This window comes from Canis aureus, chromosome 29 (genome assembly GCF_053574225.1).
Source record: "Canis aureus isolate CA01 chromosome 29, VMU_Caureus_v.1.0, whole genome shotgun sequence".
NCBI lineage: Eukaryota > Metazoa > Chordata > Mammalia > Carnivora > Canidae > Canis > Canis aureus.
Genome location: NC_135639.1, coordinates 27,817,418 through 27,838,375, shown reverse-complemented (window position 1 = coordinate 27,838,375; position 20,958 = coordinate 27,817,418). Strand labels below are relative to the sequence as shown.

Below are 20,958 nucleotides of genomic sequence, written 5' to 3'. Positions count from 1 at the left end.
GGTGTGCCCCCACCCACACAAAAATCTCCATCATCCGCTGAGCCCGCCCCTCCCTTTCTCCCCTCCCTCTGCCTGGCCATCTCCTTCCACCCCATCTGGGAAGGCTCCCTGTTCCTCCTCCCCATCTGCACACCGAGCCCTTTCTCCGCATGTGCGCATCAATAGAGAGCTGTCTCTTTTCTCTCTTCTCCCAGGGGAACGAGTACTCCCTCCCAGCCCTGACCCCTGGGCTTGATGAAGTCAAGTCGAGTCTATCTGCATCCACCAACCCTGAGCTGGGCAGCAACGTGTCAGGCACGCAGACATACCCCGTTGTGACCGGTAAGGAGGCTTTCAGGAGGGTGGGGGCACTGCTTTCAGTAGGGGCACCTTAGCCCTTGCCATCTGGGGCCCAGTGTGACAGGTGGGCCCCCTGCCATGATATCTGCAGAGAGAGTGAGCACCTCCAAAAACCAGGGTGCTTCCTGAACAGATGTGTGCAGATGTGAGGAGCAGAAATTGTGGTCAGGGTCTCTCTGTGTGCTTCAGCCGGGGAAGGTCGAAGCTAGGAGGAGCTGTTGCTGGTTCCTTCTTTTTGCTTATCCTCTTGCCTCTCTCTTTGCCGTTTCTCTTGCCTCCACCAAGGTGCCCAGAATTATAAGCCTCTTGCTAGGACGTGCACAGAAGAATGCAGAGGGTCAATAGGCCAGGCTGGGGAGAATGGGGCAGTGTCCAGCCTCCACACTCCCATGCCTACAAGGCTCCTAGGGCAGGGGTGGGTGTCTGCCTTTCTCTCTCTCTAGGCACCCTGGGTAGCTGGGGCTTTGGGCTTCAGAGCATGGCATTCAGCTCTGTGGTTATAGATAAGCACAATTATCCCAGTCCTTCTCCTGCTTCCCAGAGAAATCACTGAGATGAGGCTTGATTTCAAGGCTAGGTAGGGTCAGGCCTGTCCCACAGCCAAATGCAGGGGGAGAGGACATCTAGTTCAGCTGCTCCCATGGATGAGGAGCAGTGGAGACATCTAGCAGGGTAGCAGGCCGAGGTGTGACACAGCCAAGGGCCTAGCTGAAGAAGCTCTAGGCCGCAGAGCTGAAGGCTGTGGAAGGCGCCTGGCACCGCAGAAGGGTTTTCGGGCCAGGAAAGTGCCCAAGTGGGAGAAACACACATTGAGGTGTTATTAAAATTCACCTAATTATTCTGGAGACACTAAAGCCAATGTGCCGTTTGTTCCTTGGGAGACAGAATGATTGAGAAGGGTCTCGGTGGGGATTGGGAGACACTGAGGCGTTACCTGCCGAGCGAGGCGGGTAGAGGCGGCCCAGGGATCGGCAGCAGGACTGCCAGCAGCCAGCGTCACAGCCAGGTGCAGTGGCGGGGAGCAAGGTCCTGGTTCTGACTTGGTGCTGATCTGAGTAGGGCTCAGGCCTGAGATGGTGTGTGAGTGGCCTTCCAGCCTCCACGCAGGGGCTTGGGGGAGCCCTGTCCTTAGCTTTCCCTGGCTCTCCTCAAGGGGTGTCCAGGTACTGCTGTTTCTGGCCCAGATAGGGTTGAGCTCTTTGGCTAGGCAACCAAAGTTTGCCTAGGGGTTGAGTTCTGGAAGTGTCAGAGAACTGGATGGGGCTTCTGGGAGTGACAACCTTAGCTGTCTCAGGACACGGCCTGTTATCAACTGGCCCTCGACACCAGCCTGCCTTAGCCAATGTGGGAGCCTGCCTTAGCCAACATGGAAGCCCTCTGAGCTGCTGGGTGTTCTGACCCAAGGCAGAGAGGTGGTACAGGCCAGGCCACCTTTCTGAGCTGCTGAGTGTTTCAGTGGCTACTTCCTGAAGGTATCCCACCGCAGACAGCTGACAAAAGAGTGCCTAGGAGACTTTTCTAATCCCAGCTGTGCTTCTCTGGGCCCGGGGCCACAGTCCAGAAGGCAGGGGGCTCCCCGGGGGTGGAGAGATGGATCTTCGGGTAGGGTTCCTGCTGCAGGAGAACTCAGGGCTGGTGCAGAAAAGTGCCTCCACCTTGAGCATCCCCCGCCCGCCTCCCCCCCATGGCCCTGGAACAGTCCCAGCTCAGCCTGGGAACATCTCCGGCTGATCCATCTGGATCCAAGTGTGAGAAAAGTTCATTTCAGACCCAGCTTGACATTCCCAGGTGGCAAGTTAGCACTAACATCTCAATCTGTATGCGACATTTCAATCAAGCGAGGAGTAACAAAAGCAGAACCATTAACATTCGGAGCTGTTCACCAGTGGTAATGACGGGAAACTCACTCAGAAACTGGAAATTACCAAAAAGAGAGAAGTGTGTGGAGAGGTGGGGGAGGGGAGGTGGGAAGAGGTGGGGGCAGGGAATGATTTTTCTACACTTAGGCCAAGATCCAATGTTTGGATTAATGGTGCCATTACCAGAGAAAGGGCTGCAGATTATGCTCATTCTTAAAATGTTTTTGCTGGCAATTAAACGGCTGCAGTTATTGATCTTTGTTGATTTTATGTCCTCCTAATTTGCATAATCTATTAAAGATGAATGATTCATGATGTGTTTATTATGGGGACAAACAGAATTTGCTGGAGGTATTGTCAAGGTGAGAAACGGGGCAGTGTCCAGAGACTTCATGGGCCACCTCGGTAGAGGGTCCAGCATGGTGGCCTTCAGGCCAGGACTCTGTGGGTAGCAGTGAGCAGTAATGCAAGGTGAGCAGACACAAGAGAGGTGGACTTGGGCTGTGTTCTTCTAGAAAGATCTTGGCATCTGTGAAAACTTCAAGCACAGCTGGCATAGGGGAGAGGCTTTTGGTGTATTTGTAGAAATTCCCCTTGAAGATTCTTAAAAAGCTTATTTTGTTGAAGAAGATGAAGGACTTTGGTGGGGAAAGAGAAGGGGAGGCTCTTCCCGGCCAGGTGTGTGCTAAAAGCAAGGGAGCAGGGAGGTCATCTGTGTCCGCACCCTGGCTCAGGTGTGCTAAGGCGTTTAGCCCCTGTGTCTCGGGCACCCGGCTCATCTTCCTCCCCGGAGACCGGCAGCGGAGGCTATAATTCAGGGATCAGCCCTGGGGAAACCGGCCCAGCAAGGCCCTAGCCCAACCTGAAGAGCCAACCTTATTGATATTCCTGCCACCTCCTGGCACTGGAGGCTGATTTCAAACTTCACCAGCCACTTGATACAGCTGTTCCACAAGGTCAGGACTGAGAGGAGAGAGGAGCCTGGGCTATTGTGTGGAGGGGAGAGTGGGGCCCAGTGGGCCAGGACACAGCTAATCACATTGCAAGCAAGGGTGGCTGCCAGTGGCCGGGGCTTGGCCTGATAGTCTCCCCTCCCTACCTTCCATCTTGGAACCAGAGAGAGAGACGGCTTTTTCTGGGTAGTGTTTGCAAGTTCTGCCGAGATTTTAATTTCACTGCATCACAACTCAGCAAGCTGCCAAGTCAAGCTGGTTATTTAAATTTATCACCCACTTTCCCTTCCGCCGCTGGGCTGCTCTAGCTCAGCGGCATCTCTTCTCTCCAGCCCACTGCTCTAGGCTGCTGGTCTGGAACGGAGCCGAGTCTCTCCGAAGTGATAAGGAAAAAGGGACCAGCTAGATGAGAGAGTGGGTTGGGGGTACTCTGGCCCCAGACCTCCTCAGGTCGGCCAGCGGTGGCTGGAACCTTTGTCATGTTCTTACCCTTCCAAAGGACCCCAGAGGGGGCTGTCATCGACCCCTTGGTAGCCCCAGAGACCTCTGGGTCAGGACTTGAGTGAGGACTCTGGCTCTAGCTGTGTGCTAGTGCCTTCAAGTCTCCCATCACTGGTAGAAAAGGGCCCCTCATCCCCATGACCTTCACCTCGACCTCTCCCTTCCTCTGCCTGTCCCCGTCTACAGTCTACAGCCACAGAGGAGCATGAGGGGACGCTGGCAGCCCCACTGATCTGGGAGAAGATGGATTCTAGTTTCAGGATTCCCTAAGTCCCTTGGAGAGGCGCCTGAGCACTTAGAGAGTCCCTTGGCCTGGTGAAAGTCCACCGTGAAGGTGAGAGCAGGCTCCCTACCCTGGAGGCCAGATGCAGTGAGATGGGGATTGTGTGGCGGCTGTCCATGCAAACCCCAGTAGCCCCCGAATCTGTCAGCCCTTCCCTGGCCTCTGTTGGGCATCACCACCGAGTGCCGGGAGAGCTCGGAGTGTAGTTCTTGCCGTCCTCCTTTTAGTCCCAGAGAGGTCCTGGAGGAACAAGACCGATGTCCAGGAACAAGGCAGGCTACACTCACCAAAATGCAGCTGGCTAAAAATGTGACAAAGGAGTTGTTAACACACAACGAAACCTCACTCTCTGGGCCACAAGTAGAGGGAAACTCAAAGTCAGAGCAAAATGTGAGAGATTGATGGAGGTGGACCCTAAGTGGGGGAGGCTGCGGTTGTGACCCAGCAGACAGGAGCTGTGACCTGGGGTGCAGGAGAAGCAGGAAGCTAGAACTCAGTGCTGCCCTGCATAAAGCCAGGCACAGAGCAGGACAACACTATCCGTGAAGGGGAAACACACAAATTATGCCAGTGATCCCGGGAAGCAAGCGAGTGAAAAATTGTCTCCATGAAAAATGGAGCCCCCAAGCCTGACCCTGGTTCAGAGTCCAAATTTATACCTGAGTATGTGGCAGGAACCCCCAGCCAAGAACTGACATAAAAATTTGTCTAGGATAATAACCCATTCAGAAACCCCAGCATGAACAAGGGCAAACCTTCTCTGCAGAGGCATTCCCCAACCTGGGGCATGTGGGACTCCATCACTAAAGATGAGCTCACTACAAAAAAATTATACATCTCCTGTGAATACAGACTTATCATGAGGGAGAGTTAGCAGAAGTAATGAATAGGACGATTAATACCCCCAAGAACTGGAGATAATAGAACAGTCCAAAAGCAAGTATAAAATAAGCATATTTCATATTCTAAAAAAAGATAAAAGTATCAGGGGCTCCTGGGTAGCTCAGTCAGTGAAGTGTCTGCCTTGGGCTCAGGTCATGATCTCAGGGTCCTGGGATCGAGTCCCGTGTCAGGCTCTCTGCTTGGTGGGGAGTCTGCTTCTCCCTCTCCCTCTGCCACTCCCCCTACTTGTGCTCTCTCGCTCTCAAGATCTGTCTCTCAAATAAGTAAATAAAATCTTTAAAAAAAAAAAAAAAGAAAGAAAGAAAGAAAAAAGAAAAGTACCAGTTTTGTGTTTATCAGTGATCTAGATCCCATATCCCCTTCCCCACCACGCCTTAGCCAGTTGTGGGGTACTAAAAATCAGAAAGGACAAGGAATGAAGACCACATCTATAGCTATTGTTTTGAGGTCCAGGAGCCATGGATAGAGCTGAGCGTCAGGCAGCCCTGGCCCCTGCTTATCCAAGATCCCAGACTGAAGGGTCAGCAGAGAATATTCCCTTTTCTTTGGAAAAATGAATTTTGGAAATCTAGGGACAAGGAAAATACAGTTCTCCTCAGTGAAGAAAGAGCCTTGTTAGCTTCCTACCCTGGGTGGATGACAATGGGAGGAGAAGGTGGTTTTATTCAAGAGTCTGGGAGAAACTTCTCTTGATGCCTTAAGGCTACAGCTCTGAAGGAATCTATAGCTAAGATCCAGGAGGAGATGTGGATGTCATCCAAGAGGGGAGTGCCCAAGGTAGGGAGAGGGAGCAGAAACTTCTGGAAGCTGGTAAATTCACGGGAGATCAGTAAAGCAAAGTTCAAAGCTGAAAAGTGGGGCTGACCTGCTCCAGGTCCTGGAGGCCTGTGAGAACTGTGCAGGCTCAGCTTCTGAGAAAGGATTGTGAGCCCTCAGAAGCTCAGGGCTCTTTGCCCACATCTGGGATGGCCAGCAAAGTGGCCTTTTAGCAGACAGAAGTGTGAACCCTGGGAAACCCTCTTCCTCCTACTCAGGGAGTCCTAAGGACCTCCAGAAACTGCCTCTTTCCTGTAGTTAACAACCCCCTTCCAATGCAACTGCACTTCCCTCCATAAAACAAACAGCTTAGCCCTTGGCCAGCCCCTCGGGGAAGGAGAGGGTAATAAAGGCTGAGAAATGTTTCTAAAGGAGGCTAGGAGTCTCCTAGCCTTGTCTGTCGGCTCAAAGCCCCTGATTAGCTAGAGGAATTTAGGGCACAGACATCAGAGTTCCTCTCCAACCTTGAAAGGAGGGGGCTAGGGCAACTTCTGACTTACAGCAAGTCCGAGCCCTTTGCTGTGGAGGCCAAACCAAACCAGAGGGCTTCTCCACAGCACCCATGCACCCTGGACACTTCATTTAGGCCCAGAAGCACCAACAGTAGGAAGCTCACTTCCTTCAAACATCCCTGAGGCCTTCAGCCACATCCCCAAGGACCTCCAGCCCCCAGACCTCAGCTCTGATTTAATTACAGGGGCATTTCCATAGCAATGAGACATTGACAGATAATGCGGGTGCCCTGGGCCTGCAGCCTAGGGAGTCATTGGATCTGGGCTCTTTCCCTTCCTCCTTTATCCAGTTCACTCTAGAGGGAAAGGATATTGAAAAGAAGAAAGCACTAATCCACTCTAGGACTGAGAGAGTCAGATGGAATTGGAGCAGAATAAAAGCTATACCACCCCAATCTCCATCCTAAATCCATGTCCATGTCTATGCCTACCAGCAATCCCCAGTGGTGATGGGCTCCCCATCCCAGCAGGATGCCTTAGACAGAAGCACATGGGGCTGCTAATGGAGCTGCAGAGAAGAGGAGAGTCATGGGGAAGACGAAGAAGGTGTGAAAGGCTTCCGGTATTTTAGCAAAGATGCGATACTGTGGTCTTCTAAGCTGAGTTCAAACTTGGCCCATTACCTCAGGCCTTCCTCTTGACTTCTCCCTTGTTTCTTCCCGCCACTCATGAGACCCAGAGGCTGAGCTCCCCAAATGGACTACACTCAGTCCTCCACAGCCAGGGCTCACTAGTCCATGTAGGGATCAGGGAGAGGGGACAGTTTTAATATGATTTAAAATATTTTTTAAGGAATCAATGATCTTTATTTCAAGTGCATATAGTAGCCATCTCAGGCTAACAAAACGTTGCCTAATAGAAAACACTGGGTACCATTTTCATGATAACCTAGGTTATGGAGAACCTTTGGCTGCTATATAGATGTTTAGAGATCCTTGGGGTGTCCCAAAGGAAAATTCTCCAAAAGGGGGATCCCCTGGCACTGAGCTTATTTACTCCATTCTTGGCACTTTCTAAGAAGAAAAGGTTGGCTAAGTAAAAGTAAAATGAGTCAACTCAATAATTTCTGAATGACCAGAAATCCTAAATGGTGGTGTATCCAATGAATATTACAGATGCACATTGGGACCAAGGGCTCAGAAATGTTTTGGTGGCCTCAAGGCCACCTAGGTAATATCTGAAAGCCTACTTCCCCCCAGAAAGCCAGCTGCCCCCCTAAGGGACAGGAAGACACCCCCCCCACACACACACACACACACTTCTTCCCTAGGGTTATCAGAATCCTTCCTTCCCAGCTATCAGCCTCAGGACAAGCTAGTACTTTTTCAACCCTGAGCTTTGGGAGGCAAGCCCTGCCACTATTGTTACTTCTGAGAGGGCTTTGCTCCCTTCAGCTTGGAATCCCCCTCTCCTCCCCAGTGGCTGGGAGGCTGCCGGGCAGGGAGGGAGGGAGTCTGAGGGCTCGCTCCCAGAGCAGCCTAATGCTCCAGCAGCTTAAGTGGCCGTCTTCCTTGGGATTAGGGTTTCACTTACACAGAGCGCCTGAAAAACGCTGCACTTTCGGAAGGATTAGAGCTGACAATTCAGTGCTCTCAGAGAACAAAATAAAGCCGGAGAGGAACTGGGAGACCTGGAGTATCGGGAGACTGTGCAAACAGGCTTAACCTCTGCCCACCCAGCATGAGGGGCTCTTGTGCTCTGAGCCCATCAGTGAGCCGGGGGTGGCCTCCAGAACACCGGCACCCGCTGGACTCCAGTCTCCACTGGAGGTTTGCTAAAGGAGCTATTGAAGGCAGCTTGGAGAGGTGAAGGAGGGGAGGGCTGCTATATCTTCCCCTCTATCTAAGCCTCAGTTTCCTTCTCTGTAAGATGAGGAATTTGACTAGAAGATAGCCAGACTCCCGTTCAGGCCTTTGAAAATGTGATTCTCCCCAACACTCCCTAGCCTCATTTCAGGATCCTGAGGCTGCAGCTCCATCCATGGTCCAGCTGAGTTCAAAGAAAGGAACCTCTTGGGGGGCCTTGGCCAGCAGGCTCCCACGGCCCAGCCAGGTTGAGGGCAGAGTGCTGGAAGGAGAAGGGGTGCAAATAGCATGACCGGTGGCATGAGCTGGTTGGCTGTCAGACCAGCTGAGCCCACCCAGATGTGGGCAGCATATCTGCCTAGGACACAGCAGGGACGAAAGGTCTAGCTGTGTAGGAAGCAAGATCAGCTAGGAGAGCAGCCACCTGAGCTGCCGGCACAGCCCCCTCTGCTGGAACTCAGAGCAGACAAGGCTCAGGAAGAGCTCTGAGGCCAACACGGTACTGGCCTGGAGCTGGGAGCTCTCATGCAGATGCCTCTGCACTGCACCCCCTGCACCCCCCTGTACCCCCCCAGGAGAAACCTTGGGGAGGATTCAGAAACATGGGAGATATGAAACAAAATGCAACATGTAGAAAATTCTTTTCCTCTCCTTTAAAAGCAGCTTCTCCAGATTTAAAGTTTGTTTCTTTGGATTGGTAATAAAGCGATCATAATTGGTACAGTAAATGTAAATGTACAGTATATGTAGGCAGTAATTACAAATTTAATAACTGTTTTCTTAGAAGTATTATAAATGCTTGTGTCAAATACAGGCACAGACTGCCAACCTTGGAGCGATTTAATGTCTTCATCTTTGCTACCTTATGAGAAGCAGACAAAACTTGAGAATAGGATAGTAAAACAAGAGTTATGTTTTCTGGCCTTAGGGTCCTCCATAGTGTCAAGTGGATAGCAGGAGTGCTCATTTTCAGAGAACGATGCTGAGGAAAAGCATCTCTACACTCACTGAATAGAACTTTTGCTGTATAAATCAATGTCTAATAAGTCTTGTGGTCTGAGTCATCACTGAGCCCCAATATCTCTGCTGCTTTGGCAGCTGCCTTTTTATTATTTCCTGGGTCTTCTGGATGCTGATGTTTTCCTCACTTGTGATCAGCCTCTCTGCTCCTTCCCCTGTTATTTGCTGTTCTTTATATGAGCTTGTCTATTGGTACAATTCAAGTACTTTGAAACAAATCAGTGTCTCTCTTATGCCAAAGAACGGGTTCTTTTGGTTTGTGGTAAATAGTGTTTATCAGTCTTCGAGTCATGAATACTTCTGAGAGTATGATAAAAGCCATCTAGATATTACATATGTATACCTATAACATTTGACGTATGGCTTTATATGGACTCTGTGAAGCGCATCTGTGGAGTCCTACAGAATCAGTGAACCCCAGTTTAAAATCCTTGCCGTAGAAAATGGAAGAACCTGAAACATGCAAGAAACAAGAAGCAACAATAGGTTGTTTTAGGAAGAATTCACCTACCATAATCCCAGGTTACCTTCCTGGACCAGATACCTACTTTCTGGGTCTCTAATGTTCAAGGATGTCCTTCTAGAATCACTTCCCAAGTATATGCTGCCGGGTTTATCATCCAGGTTGTGCCACCTACTATCTGTGGAACCTTAAACATAATACTGAGCCCCTCTGAGCTTCAGTTTTTCATCTATACAGTGGGGATTAAAAACATCAACATCAGGACACCTGGGTGGCTCAGTGGTTGAGCATCTGCCTTTGGCTCGGGTCGTGATCTCAGGGTCCTGGGATTGAGCCCCACGTCGGGCTCCCTGCATGGAGCCTGCTTCTCCCTCTGCCTGTGTATCTGCCTCTCCATGTCTCTCATGAATAAATAAATAAAATCTTAAAAAAAAAACACACAGATCAACATCATTGGTTGATATGAGGATTAAAAGAGATAAGACATAGAAAATATTTAGGATGGTGTTCAGTGAATGCCAGCTAGTCTAGATTAAGTAGAAACACAACTCTGCCCTTGAATCTAAGAGCTGGCAAGATAGCATAAATTATCTGGTGACTGAAATTTTCCAATTTCTTAATAAAGTCATTCACTTTGCTGTTCTCTGTACTTGTAAGAGGAACTGCACTTAGAGTCTCCAAAACAGTTGATTTGATCTGGCCCATTTGGTAAGGAATGTCTGACAAAAGTGCACTGTCTGATTCAGATGCAGTGATTGCTGTAGAAATTGGCTGTAGACTCTTTGGGGACTTCCACAGTTGAACTGAGAAGACACCCTCATCAAGAGCTGTGCTTCTAACACTTCTGGGTACTTTAAGATTCTCAACTACTACTGTTTCTTGAAGAGCCTCTTTGTTTTTTAGAAAACTCTCCAAGGAGATTAATACTCCACCCCATGGAGTTTTACTGCAGACTTTCACTGTCAGTATTTTATTCTTTATATCCTGTTTTTCTTGCCTCGTCTTAATGATGACAGTGATGATAGGATATTTTGCTTGTTGGGTGACTTTTCCTTTTCTTTGGTCCTTTTGGGGGTTATCTGGCTTCATGTTGTCATCAAAGGCAGAGTGGTGCGACATAGCTTCGAACTTTGGCTCTCTTGTTCCCCAGCTCTGTGGCCACAAAAAGTCATTATGCCTTTGTACCTCCGTTTTCTCAACTTTAAAACAAGGAAGTTAGATCATCTCGAAGGCTCATCCATCTTTAAAACTTTGTGATCTTAGGAAGCAACTATCCCACACGAAATGCCCACCCCCTGGTAATATGTGGGTTTTTTATACATTTGTTGATTCTTAGTGCTGTTATCTTGTTACTGGCCTTTGGGGGGGGAGGGGGGAGCAGCAAAGCACCTTCCTACCTCCTCTCTCCTGTTGGGTGCTACATACTTTATAACTGATGTATTTTGCCATATAGCTCTTTTCTCCTCTTCCTGTGCTTTTCCTTGTTTGTTTTTAGGGGGTGGTTATGCTTACAGTCTTAGAGCCCATCTCGCCTCCCTTTTGTCCATCCATCTGCAGTGCTCTGTTGATTCTTCCTTGCACACATTCCATTACCCATTCATATCTCTCACTAAAAGAGGCTTGCTCAAAGAATGCTGCTGGGCAAATGGTATGATGGTCTTAGTAATTTGAAAACTTCCTGCAGTATGTGTTTTCCATTATTGACAATGGTGTTCCAGAAGAATATATGGCTCTGGCAAGAGTTTGGTCAATTTTTTCCTCCTCTTCAAGTGTCACCTGTGTACTAATGAAGCCATTGAGGGTGCTTTGTATGCGGTGGCTTGCACCTCTATTGGTTCAGGGGTCCTGATGGGCACCTCTTTGTCGTGATACTGATATTACAGGATACAGCAGCATGGCTGTATGAAGAACACCAGGAAGCTCGTATGCTTCTTCCTCATCATGGGCCTTTCCTCACATTTGACAAATGTCTGAATAAGCACTTCCTGTATTAAGTTTTTTAACTAGAGTTTGGAAATGTGTCTTTCAATTAACAGTTCTCTGGGTGACTTCCAGCACGCAAAAGTTTCTGTATGCTGGAAGTGACCTTGACTGTTTTGTGAGGGGAAAAGCCAGTGGAAATAAATATTGCAGTAGGGTAACTCCAGGTTAGCTAGAGACACCTTTCCAGGCATCTGACCTTTCTTCCTCTCTCCTAAAGCCAGGTAGGGAATTGTATGACAAAACCTTAGATTACTAGGAATTCATGTGTGACAGGCTGTAGGAACCAAGCAGCTGAAATTTAAATTCCTGGGGTTTTGTTATTGTTGTTGTTTGTTTGTTTGTTTGTTTTAAGAAAGAAGCATACTTCTTTTCCTGGCTACTTTGTAGGCATTAAGAGTACAGGACCAGGAGAAATTGAGTTTCTAGATCTTTTTCATTGCAAAACTTCCACCTCTTCCCTAACTCTCCTCTGTCTTGGGGCCATTTGACCAATAAATACCATATTATTAATCTCTCAAGGAATTGGTAGATATTGCTGTCCTTGTCCACTTCAGACCCGCTCCACTGAAAGACGCTCAGGAAGAGTGAAACTTATTAACAGTAGAAGTCAGTGAAAGAAAACCCACAACGAAACAGACACAGATTCTTTCTTCTGTCTCTCTGAGAGTCTGAAGTGATCTCTTGTCTGACAGTTCCACTCTGTTGTCTGTTCTTGAGTTTTAAGAAACATAAGATCTTAGCTATATTAGACAGGTACAGAGGAGAACCATTCTATTGCATGATAAAGCTGAGTCACAGTATAAGTCAGTTATTTTTTCTCATCCTATAACAATTCATGATCCCTTGTTCAAACTGTTTTTAGAGAAAAAGCAGCTTTCAGCATTTACATTTTGTCCCAGCCTTCACCTCTTCAAAAGAGACCAATAGGGATACCTGGATGGCTCAGCAGTTAAGCATATGCCTTTGGCTCAGGGCGTGATCCTGGAGTTCCAGGATCGAGTCCCACATTGGGCTCCCTGCCTGCTTCTCCCTCTGCCTATGTCTCTGCCTCTCTCTGTGTGTCTCTCATGAATAAATAAATAAAAATCTTGAAAAAAAAAAAAAGGAGACTGACACAATGGAACAATTAGAAAACAATACAACCCACTAGAATTGGCTATAAGTATAAAAGAGTGATAGGGAATCAACCAGTAAAGTATTTACTGAGCATCATTTATTGATTTCTCAACTATGTAAGATAGCAGAAGCCCTGCCCTCAGTTTGATTATGGTCTATTTCAGGAAACAGGTCTGATGCCTTACAAAATATAATGCATGGTCACCCATGCAGTGCAGACACTATAGAAGTTTAGAAGAAAGAAACTTCCCTGATGGGTAGAATGGTAGGCATTTTAAGGCTTGAACTGGAAGGAGAGGAAAACTATGAAGAAGGAGAAGAAAATGATATGGCAAAAGCACAGAGATTCCACAGCATACATGCGTATGAAAACAGTCCAACCAAATCAGGTGGAGTGAGAATCAGAGCTAAGAAAATCAGGTGGGGGGAGTACCCAGGAGGCTTTGAAAGCCTGGCGGAGTGTAAATTCCAACTGTGGACTGCAGAGAATCAGTGATGGTTTTCCCAAGGGAAGGGATATGTTGAAATCCAGGCATCCACAGCTGGGATAGACTGGAGGGGGCAAGCACTGTTATGGCAGACTAAGGACAGGCGCTCAGGAGCTGAGCTATAGATGGGGTAGAGGAAACGGGGATGGGGCCAATATGACAGACATTGCTAAGGGGAATTAGTAACACTTGGTGACTGACTTCATCTGTAGGGGAAGGATAAAGGCTATATCAAGATGGATTTCAGAGGTGCCTGGGTGGCTCAGTTGGTTCAGCATCTGGCTCTTGATTTTGGCTCAGGGTCATGAGATTGAGTCCCAGGTCCCGTGTTGGGCTGGATGTGGAGCCTGCTTAAGATTCTCTCTCTCTCCTACTCCTTCTTCCCCCTTCCCTCTGTTCTGCAACTTTCCCCTGCTTGTGAGTGCACTCATGCTCTCTAGCTCTCTCTCAAAAAAAAAAAAAAAAAAAAAAAAAAAGGAAAGAAAGAAAAAAAAGGATTCCAAAGGTATTTTTTTGGTTTGGTGGTCTTCAAAAATGTTGGTAGACCTGATCAGGGGGAAGATGAGTTGGCTTTTATTCCCGTTAGGTTTGAGGTGACAGTGGGACAGCTAATAAAACTGTTCAGCAGGCAGCTTCAAATACAAAAAGCTGAGTTGTAGCTCTGTATACTTAGAGAAAGATGAATCACTCAGATGTGTTGAGGGAGGAGTGAGGAAATTCACATCTCAGAAAAGTAGGAGAGGAGGTGAAGTTCAAGGAAAGCGTAGCAAGGAGAGCGAGGGACGTTTTGGAAAAGTCATGGAGAGAATGAAGACTAGGACAACTGATGAAAAGATAATGAACCGGGCCAGATGTGCATAGTTCTGTGACTTCCTCTGGCCACACTTTGCCTTCTCAGGGTCAGACAAAGGCACTAGAATGGAGAGTAGCACAGGCTGAAGAGGAGGACCAGGGGAATCTGGAGACGATAAATGGGACCCAGGAGAGCACCACGTTGTCTCTAGGCAAGAAAGTGTGGGAGAGGGGAGAGGGCAAATTATTGTCACTAAAGATTGGGGCATAAATTGCAAGGCAGGTGGTGATTCCTTCATGGTGATGGAGGGGGCAGGCAAGGAAGGGAGGGCACTCAGGTGTAGCTGCGTCCCAGACATGTCTGTGGACTGTGGGTGGCTCCCTAATATTGGGTTGCTTTACCTTCACTCCAGGACAGGGCTAAGGAAACTCCTGCCTTCCACTATCCAGACTCCAGCTAGTAGAAGTTTCCAGCAGCTGGAAGTCCAGCAGCTGGTAGGGGAAGCCAGTTTTGCTCAGTGGAACTTTATCTGATCCGCCAGAACTGTTGGCTCTCAAAGCTCCTGATTCACTTCAGGGATGGTTTTCTATCATTTAAATGCCATAAACACTAATGGCAAAATAGCCCACTGGCTGCCCGCCCCTGCCCCTGCCAGGCCCAGCACCTGCAGCTCTACTTGGAGAGGACAAGACAGACCCAATAGCCCAGTATGGTGGGGGTGGGAGTATCCTCCAAGCCTGAAGGAAAGATGGTGAGAGGTGAGCAAGATGACAGAGGTCCATTTGGCTACTGGAGAAACCACAGCTGAATATCTTGCTGGAAAGGAGGAGTAAAAGCAGGTCATCTCCCTCCCTTCTCCATCTGGGTTTGGGCTTCAAAGAGACATGAGCAAAGGTAAACACATACACACTTAGACGCCCACAGAGAGACACAAAGCGCTACACAGAGCAGAGGTGCGTGACTGATCATAGGACAGACGTTTAGGTAATAAGCTTAAACACATGTAAAGGCACACTTGGACTTGCTCACGCAGATGTTCTCCCACGTGTCGGCACACAGCTCTTTCCTTCCCATGAAGTACCCTGGTGTGAGCAGAGGCAGGCCTCTCTTTTCCAGGCCTCACCCCTTCCCCTTTGTGTTTTTCCAGGTCGTGACATGGCGAGCACCACTCTGCCTGGTTACCCCCCTCACGTGCCCCCCACTGGCCAGGGAAGCTACCCCACCTCCACCCTGGCAGGAATGGTGCCTGGTAGGTGACAATGCTGCAGCTACCTAATTTAGGTGGGGGTGACTAAATTGTGGGCGAGCTGCTGAGTGGTCTGTAGTCTGAGGCTGGGGTGGGAAGAGACCCAATATCCCCTCCCCCCCACCCCTCTCTCTCCCTAGAGGCTATAGTGGGTCCCTCAGCCTCCCTCATGAGCAACCCAGGGAGGGAGTTTGCAGAAGTGGCTCTCATATGCATCCCACTGTATGTCATGGCCCCTCCCCAGTGCCCACCCACCAGAGCTTGTGCCTGGGGAGCACTCAGCCTCAGCTCCCTGCTCAGTGCCCCAGCCCACTCCTAGCCAGCTGACACTGCTTGGAAGAGCCTGCCCTGGTTTCCATGGAAACTTGGAGCCAAGAATCATTTCCAGGGGCATTGTCCATCACTCAGACAAAGCCACCCTGGTCCACACCAACCCACAGGGACAACCAGTGTGGAGAACTGACCCCACCCCAGGGAGAGGAAGGGGCTAGTCCCTAAGGAAAGAAGAGCAGAGGAAGGCTATGGCAGGACCCAGAGAGACAAGCTAGAGCTCTACGTCTCCTCAGAGGTACCTAGGCCCCTCGTTGCTTCTGAGAAGAGTTGGGTCTGGACTGTGTGGATTAGGGAGGTGGAGGCCAGACTTAGGGTCTGAGGACTGCAGCTGGAGGTTGTACTCTCCCCAACCTCTCACCCCAGACTGGGAGCTGGGCTTGAAGCCAGAGAGTTGAAGCTTCTATTCACAGAAACACCAAAAAACTCTTGTCTTAAAGAGGGTGAGATTCTCTGGGCCTGCAGCCCACTCCTGCTGGCGACCTTTGCCTGACACACAACTCTCGTGGTGGGGGAGGATGGAAGAGGGTGCCTGGCCCCATTCCCAGATGTCCATTCAGGGGCAGCCCTGGCAAAGCAGACCTTGGGGGGGATGGGCTGTGGCAAAGAGGGTACCAGTGGGGCTGAAGGGAGCTAGCTCCTGGGACTGGCTAAGGAGAGCTAGGATGTGTGGGTGAGGGGATTCCCACCCAAACCTGGAGTGGGGTAGAAGTGTTGGGGACAAGGAGATTCTTCTGGGAAGGTCCCAGCAGTGAGCAGGTGGAGGCTGGAGAAGGTCTTGGAGAGGTAGGGGTGAAGGAGGGGGTGTCTGCAAGGAGGTGGGGATGAGGGGAGCTGCAGAGAGCTCATGGTGGCAAGGGGGGAGTCGTTAAACAGAATCTAGTGCTGATGAGGAAATTACACTTGTTTCATTAGCGATGGGGAAGGAGATAGCTCAGTTCCTCTTGGTCACAGTTGAGCTCAGAAGCTCATTATCCTGCTGCACGCATGCTTTCCCTCCTCGTCAATAAACAGGCTTTCCAGTGGCTGCATCCCCCACCCCCACCCAGCTCCCTCTCCGAGAGGGGCCCCTTCTCCTCTACTTAACCCGCGGTTAGGGATCACTGTAAACAGTCTGGGGTCATCACACAGGAGAAAGGGCGAGGGGGAAACCCGGAGGCCTGGCCTTTCTACCGAGGAGGGAGGGAAGCAGCTTCCGAGGGCTCCCGGTCCACGGGGCCCTCCGCTAACCGCTCACGGACGGGTGGGCAGTCCACCTGCTTCCCCCACCCCCACCCCCGCCCCCGCCCCCGCCCCCGCCTCCTTCTCCTGCTGCTCCCCCCCCCCATCGAATCTCTGGAGGGAAAGGCGGAGGGGGTGTTTCCCAGCAGAGTCCCAACCCCTTGCATTGGCACGGTGCTGAGATGCCATTCTTAGGACTTTCTGGGACAAAGTGTCCCGAGGGCCTTCCTTCCCACCTTCCAAGGCTTCCACCCTATGGGCTAGCGCTCCTAGAACCAGAGTATCCACTAAAAAGGCCCTGGGGTAGGGCAGCGGGGTGGGTGCGCCTGACCCCGGAACAAGCCCTTCCCGGGTGGCCCAGCGCGCCTCCTCCGGGCAACCCCAAGCCCCCAGGCCGGCGTGGGAGGCCCATCAGTGCTTCTGCAGCCGCCCCGCCACGGGCTGTCCCCACGCAGACCCGGCGGATCGCTCTGCTTCCGTCTGCCCGCGCGCCCCCAGCCGGCATTGCCCTGCCCGCTGCACCTGTCCCTGCGACCCCGGGCGAGGCCGCTGGCTGGGGCACGTCGGGTCCAACCAGGCGTTGCGCGGGTCTGATCCCCACTCCCCCGCCCTCCCGCAGGGAGCGAGTTCTCCGGCAACCCGTACAGCCACCCCCAGTACACGGCCTACAACGAGGCTTGGAGATTCAGCAACCCCGCCTTACTAAGTGAGTACGCCACCTGGCTGGCCGGCGGCTCAGCGCGTCAGCCCGCGGGCCGGCTCCGCCCGGCTGCTTCGGGGCGCCGGTCCGACTCCCCGCGACCCGACCTTCGGGTGCAGGCCGGGCGGGCTTGTTAGTACAGCACCGAGGCCCCGGGATCCCGAGGACGCCCGCGCCTCCCTCCCCTTCCCTCGTTTTCTCTCCCTCCCCCGGGGCTAGGAGGCTCTGCGCCCCCCCCCCCCGTGTCCCTCTGGAAGGTCCCCCCAGCCGGGCGGCGGCGGTCACCGATCGACTGGTCCCTCTCCCGGCGGTGAATGAAGCTCTCCTGGGGGCGACCGGCCCCGTAGCCCAGCCAAGGTGTCCCTGCCCCGATCCCGCCAGACCCCAGCCCCGGGGAGGTCTTTGCTTTTCTTTCCTTTTTTGTTCTCCTGTTTGTCCTCTCACCCAGCCCATTCTTCTCCTGTGTTAACTTCCAGGTTCCCCTTATTATTATAGTGCCGCCCCCCGGGGCTCCGCCCCTGCCGCTGCTGCCGCTGCCTATGACCGCCACTAGTTACCGCGGGGACCACATCAAGCTTCAGGCCGACAGCTTCGGCCTGCACATCGTGCCCGTCTGACCGCCCACCCCGGAGGGAGGGAGGACCGACGCGACGCGATGCCTCCCGGCCACCGCCCAGCCCCAGCCCCCCCCACCCGAGGAGCCCTGCAGCCCTTCACACCACTCCGTCCACGGCCCGACAGGACGGGTGGAGCCGCGGGCGGGACCCTCAGGCCCGGGCCCGCCGCCCCCAGCCCCGCCCGCCGCCCCTCCCCGCCTGCCTGGACTGCGCGGCGTCGAGAGGAGGGCGCGCCCCAGCTCGCCGCGGCGCGGCCCGAACCGGCCCCGGAGCCCACCACCCACACCGCGGGACCCTGGCCGGGCCGCCGCTGCGCGCGGGGGACACGTTTCTGTGACACACAATCACCGCGGACCGCAGCGCGGCCCAGCCCGGGAGCAGCCCGCCTCGGACGCTCCGGCGCCGGGAGGCTTCGCTGGACGCGCTGGGCGAAGGAAATCCAGAACAAAACGATTTTCTGCAGAAGGAGGAAGAGCCCCCTGCCGAACCCTCGGGGAAGAGTCCTTACCCTCGCGCCAGCCGGACTGCCCCCACCTTCCGAGTGTGCCCTGCCCCAGGAGGTGGAATGGAATGGGGGCGTGCGGCCCGGGCTCTTGGGACAGGGTTTGGGGTCATCAGGTCTTTCCGAAGTTGGGACCCAAGGCACGCAGGCCCCAGCAGCGCGCACCCACCAAGCCCTCCTCTGGGCTCTTCCCTGCTCCACCTGAACTGCCTGGTTCCCCAGGGTCCAGGCACTCCTGCTAGTGACCGGACTCTCAGTCCCCGCTTTTGCCCCTACCTCAGCGTCTCTTCCATCCGCCGACCTCTCATCCTCCCCTCCTGCCTGTCCTCCTCCTCCCGTCCCACGACGCTCTGCATCTCTCCCTAGCTCCCGCCCCTTCGGAGGCTCTTCAGTGCCTGCCGCAGGACCCGTTTCCGTAGGCCGCGGGCACTGGTCTGGCCGAGCAGCTACTGGGCGTCCCCTGCCCCGACACAGACTCGCGATCTGCGGGTGGCAGGAGCAGGTTCTGAGCTGGCATCTGAGCTGCGGCCGAGGGACGCGGGGGCTGCCCAGTCCACCCCCACCCCCACCCCCACCCCCACCCCCACTCCCCCCAACCCCAGCCTACTCCTCCGGCAGGAACTGAACAGGACCGCGAAAAGTCTGCATTTATTTAGTATGATGGTCTTTGCAAAAAGGATAAGCAAAACAAACTCAACAGGCTGCTGCTTTGTAGAGAGACGGTGTGTGTCGTGTGAAGGCGAACCCCTGTGTATATAAGCCCGCCCCACCGCTCCGCCCCGCCCGGTAGAGTCCCCGCTGCCGCCCGCCCTGCCTGTAGATACGCCCCTGTCTGTGCTGTGAGAGTCGCCGCTCGCTGGGGGGAGGGGGGGACACAGCTACACGCCCACTAAAGCACAGCACGTCCTGGGGGAGGGGGGCATTTTTTATGTTACAAAAAAAAATTACGAAAGAAAAGAAATCTCTATGCAAAACGACGAACATGGTCCTGTGGACTCCTCTCGCCTCTGTTTCGTTGGCTATCTCTGTAATTCCGTGTTTCCGCTCTCCTCGTCTCTCCTCCGCATCTCTCCCCTCTCTCCATCTCTCTCTCCGCCCCGCTTCTCGCCCCCTCCGTCTCTGTCTCTCGGTCTCTGCCCCGCCCCCGGCCTCTCCCCCGGCCCCGCCCCGGCCGCCCGGCCCCAGCAGGCCAGCGCCCCGGCGGCCACTCCAGCCCCGGGCTCGCCGCTCCGGCCGTGCCCCTCGCGCCCCGGGCCGCCGGCGGCCGGGCCGCCCCGCCCCGTAGTAGCTCTCTCGGTAGCGGCGACGCGCCCTGCATGTCTCCTCACCCGTGGATCGTGACGACTCGAAATAACAGAAACAAAGTCAATAAAAGTGAAAATAAATAAATAAACAAACAAATAAATAAATAAATAAATAAATAAAAATCCTTGAACAAATCCGAAAAGGCTTGGAGTCCTCGCCCGGATCTCTCTCCCCTTCGAGCCTTTTTATTTGAAAAGGAAAATGAGAAAAAAGAACAGTTTAATTTAAGGGAACTGCCGGCGCCCGGCCAGGCTCCGTGGCCCGAGCGGGGCGGCGAGGGCGCTGAGGTCCAGACGCCGAGGCCCGGGCCATCCCAGTCCTTGTGGAGCTGGCCGGGCAGGGGCCCCAGACCCAGGACCCAGTCGAACCCTCGAGAGATCCCCTGACAGCTCTGGTCTCCTTAGCCACTTTCAGCGCGTCGGTTCGTTTTTTGTTTTTTGTTTTTTTTCTTTTTCTTTTTCTGTGCACATGAGAAATAAAATAATAATAAATAATAATAATAAATAATAATAATAAAATTTTGTATGTCACTCCCCATGGCTCCAGGTTTGTCTCTCCCTGTCTCTGGGACAGGCCTCCCCTCACACTGGTCGATCCAAATAACCCCTTCAGGGGTCCTCCCAGCTGCACCCCCACTGCGACTGGCCTCCCACCCTTTCGCCTCCCACTCTTTCGCCGAGACCCTCTCGAGTGGCGGCTGGTCGGAGGCAGAGGCCCAGACGGGTGTGCCCTTCGGGTCGCTACCCTTACGGCCCACCTCGCCCTTGGGGCAAGGAGTTTCACTTTCCAAAACTTCAGAGTAACTTCGAGTGACTCGTCTACACCACGCCGACTCGGCCGCCCTGCCTCTCTACCCTCACTCAGATTTAGGGTTCAGACTCTCAGAAGGCTACGTCAGAGGCGCTCTCCCCACGGTGGAGGTCATCTGCCAGGCAGTCTCCTTCCTCCGCCCGTCGCGCAGCCGCGATTTTATGACCCGAGGCCACACAGAGACCCCGAGACCGCACACGCTGTCCACCGGTTTCCTCGCTATCGCTAAGCGTTTACTTCCAGGCCCGGACACAGCCCGGCCCCGCGGAGACCCGCGGACAACCTGCTGCTCGCCCATCCTCGCGCCTTTGGGTTCGTCCTGGAGAGGGCGTGCAGGCGCTTATGTCTTATGTCTGTGTGTCCGTCGGTTGGTCGGTGGCCTGGATTTCTGTT

General features: G+C 52.7%; 1 protein-coding gene across 19 annotated transcripts in view; it reads left to right on the top strand.

Moving 5' to 3' along the window:
• PAX2 (paired box 2) overlaps positions 1 to 20,209 on the top strand; it is a 92,615-nt gene extending 72,406 nt beyond the window's left edge. For 12 of the 19 annotated variants that reach the window (XM_077877969.1, XM_077877970.1, XM_077877968.1 and 9 more), the window contains 4 exons: positions 195 to 321; positions 14,982 to 15,083; positions 17,251 to 17,337; positions 17,827 to 20,209. In XM_077877969.1, the coding sequence (XP_077734095.1) occupies positions 195 to 321; positions 14,982 to 15,083; positions 17,251 to 17,337; positions 17,827 to 17,948 (438 nt within the window). In that variant the 3' untranslated portion in view covers positions 17,949 to 20,209. Of the gene's footprint in view, positions 1 to 194; positions 322 to 14,981; positions 15,084 to 15,220; positions 15,307 to 17,250; positions 17,338 to 17,807 lie in introns of those variants that run through there. The other 7 variants (XM_077877957.1, XM_077877956.1, XM_077877962.1 and 4 more) reach the window with 4 other exon arrangements.
• Positions 20,210 to 20,958: the final 749 nt, after the last annotated feature.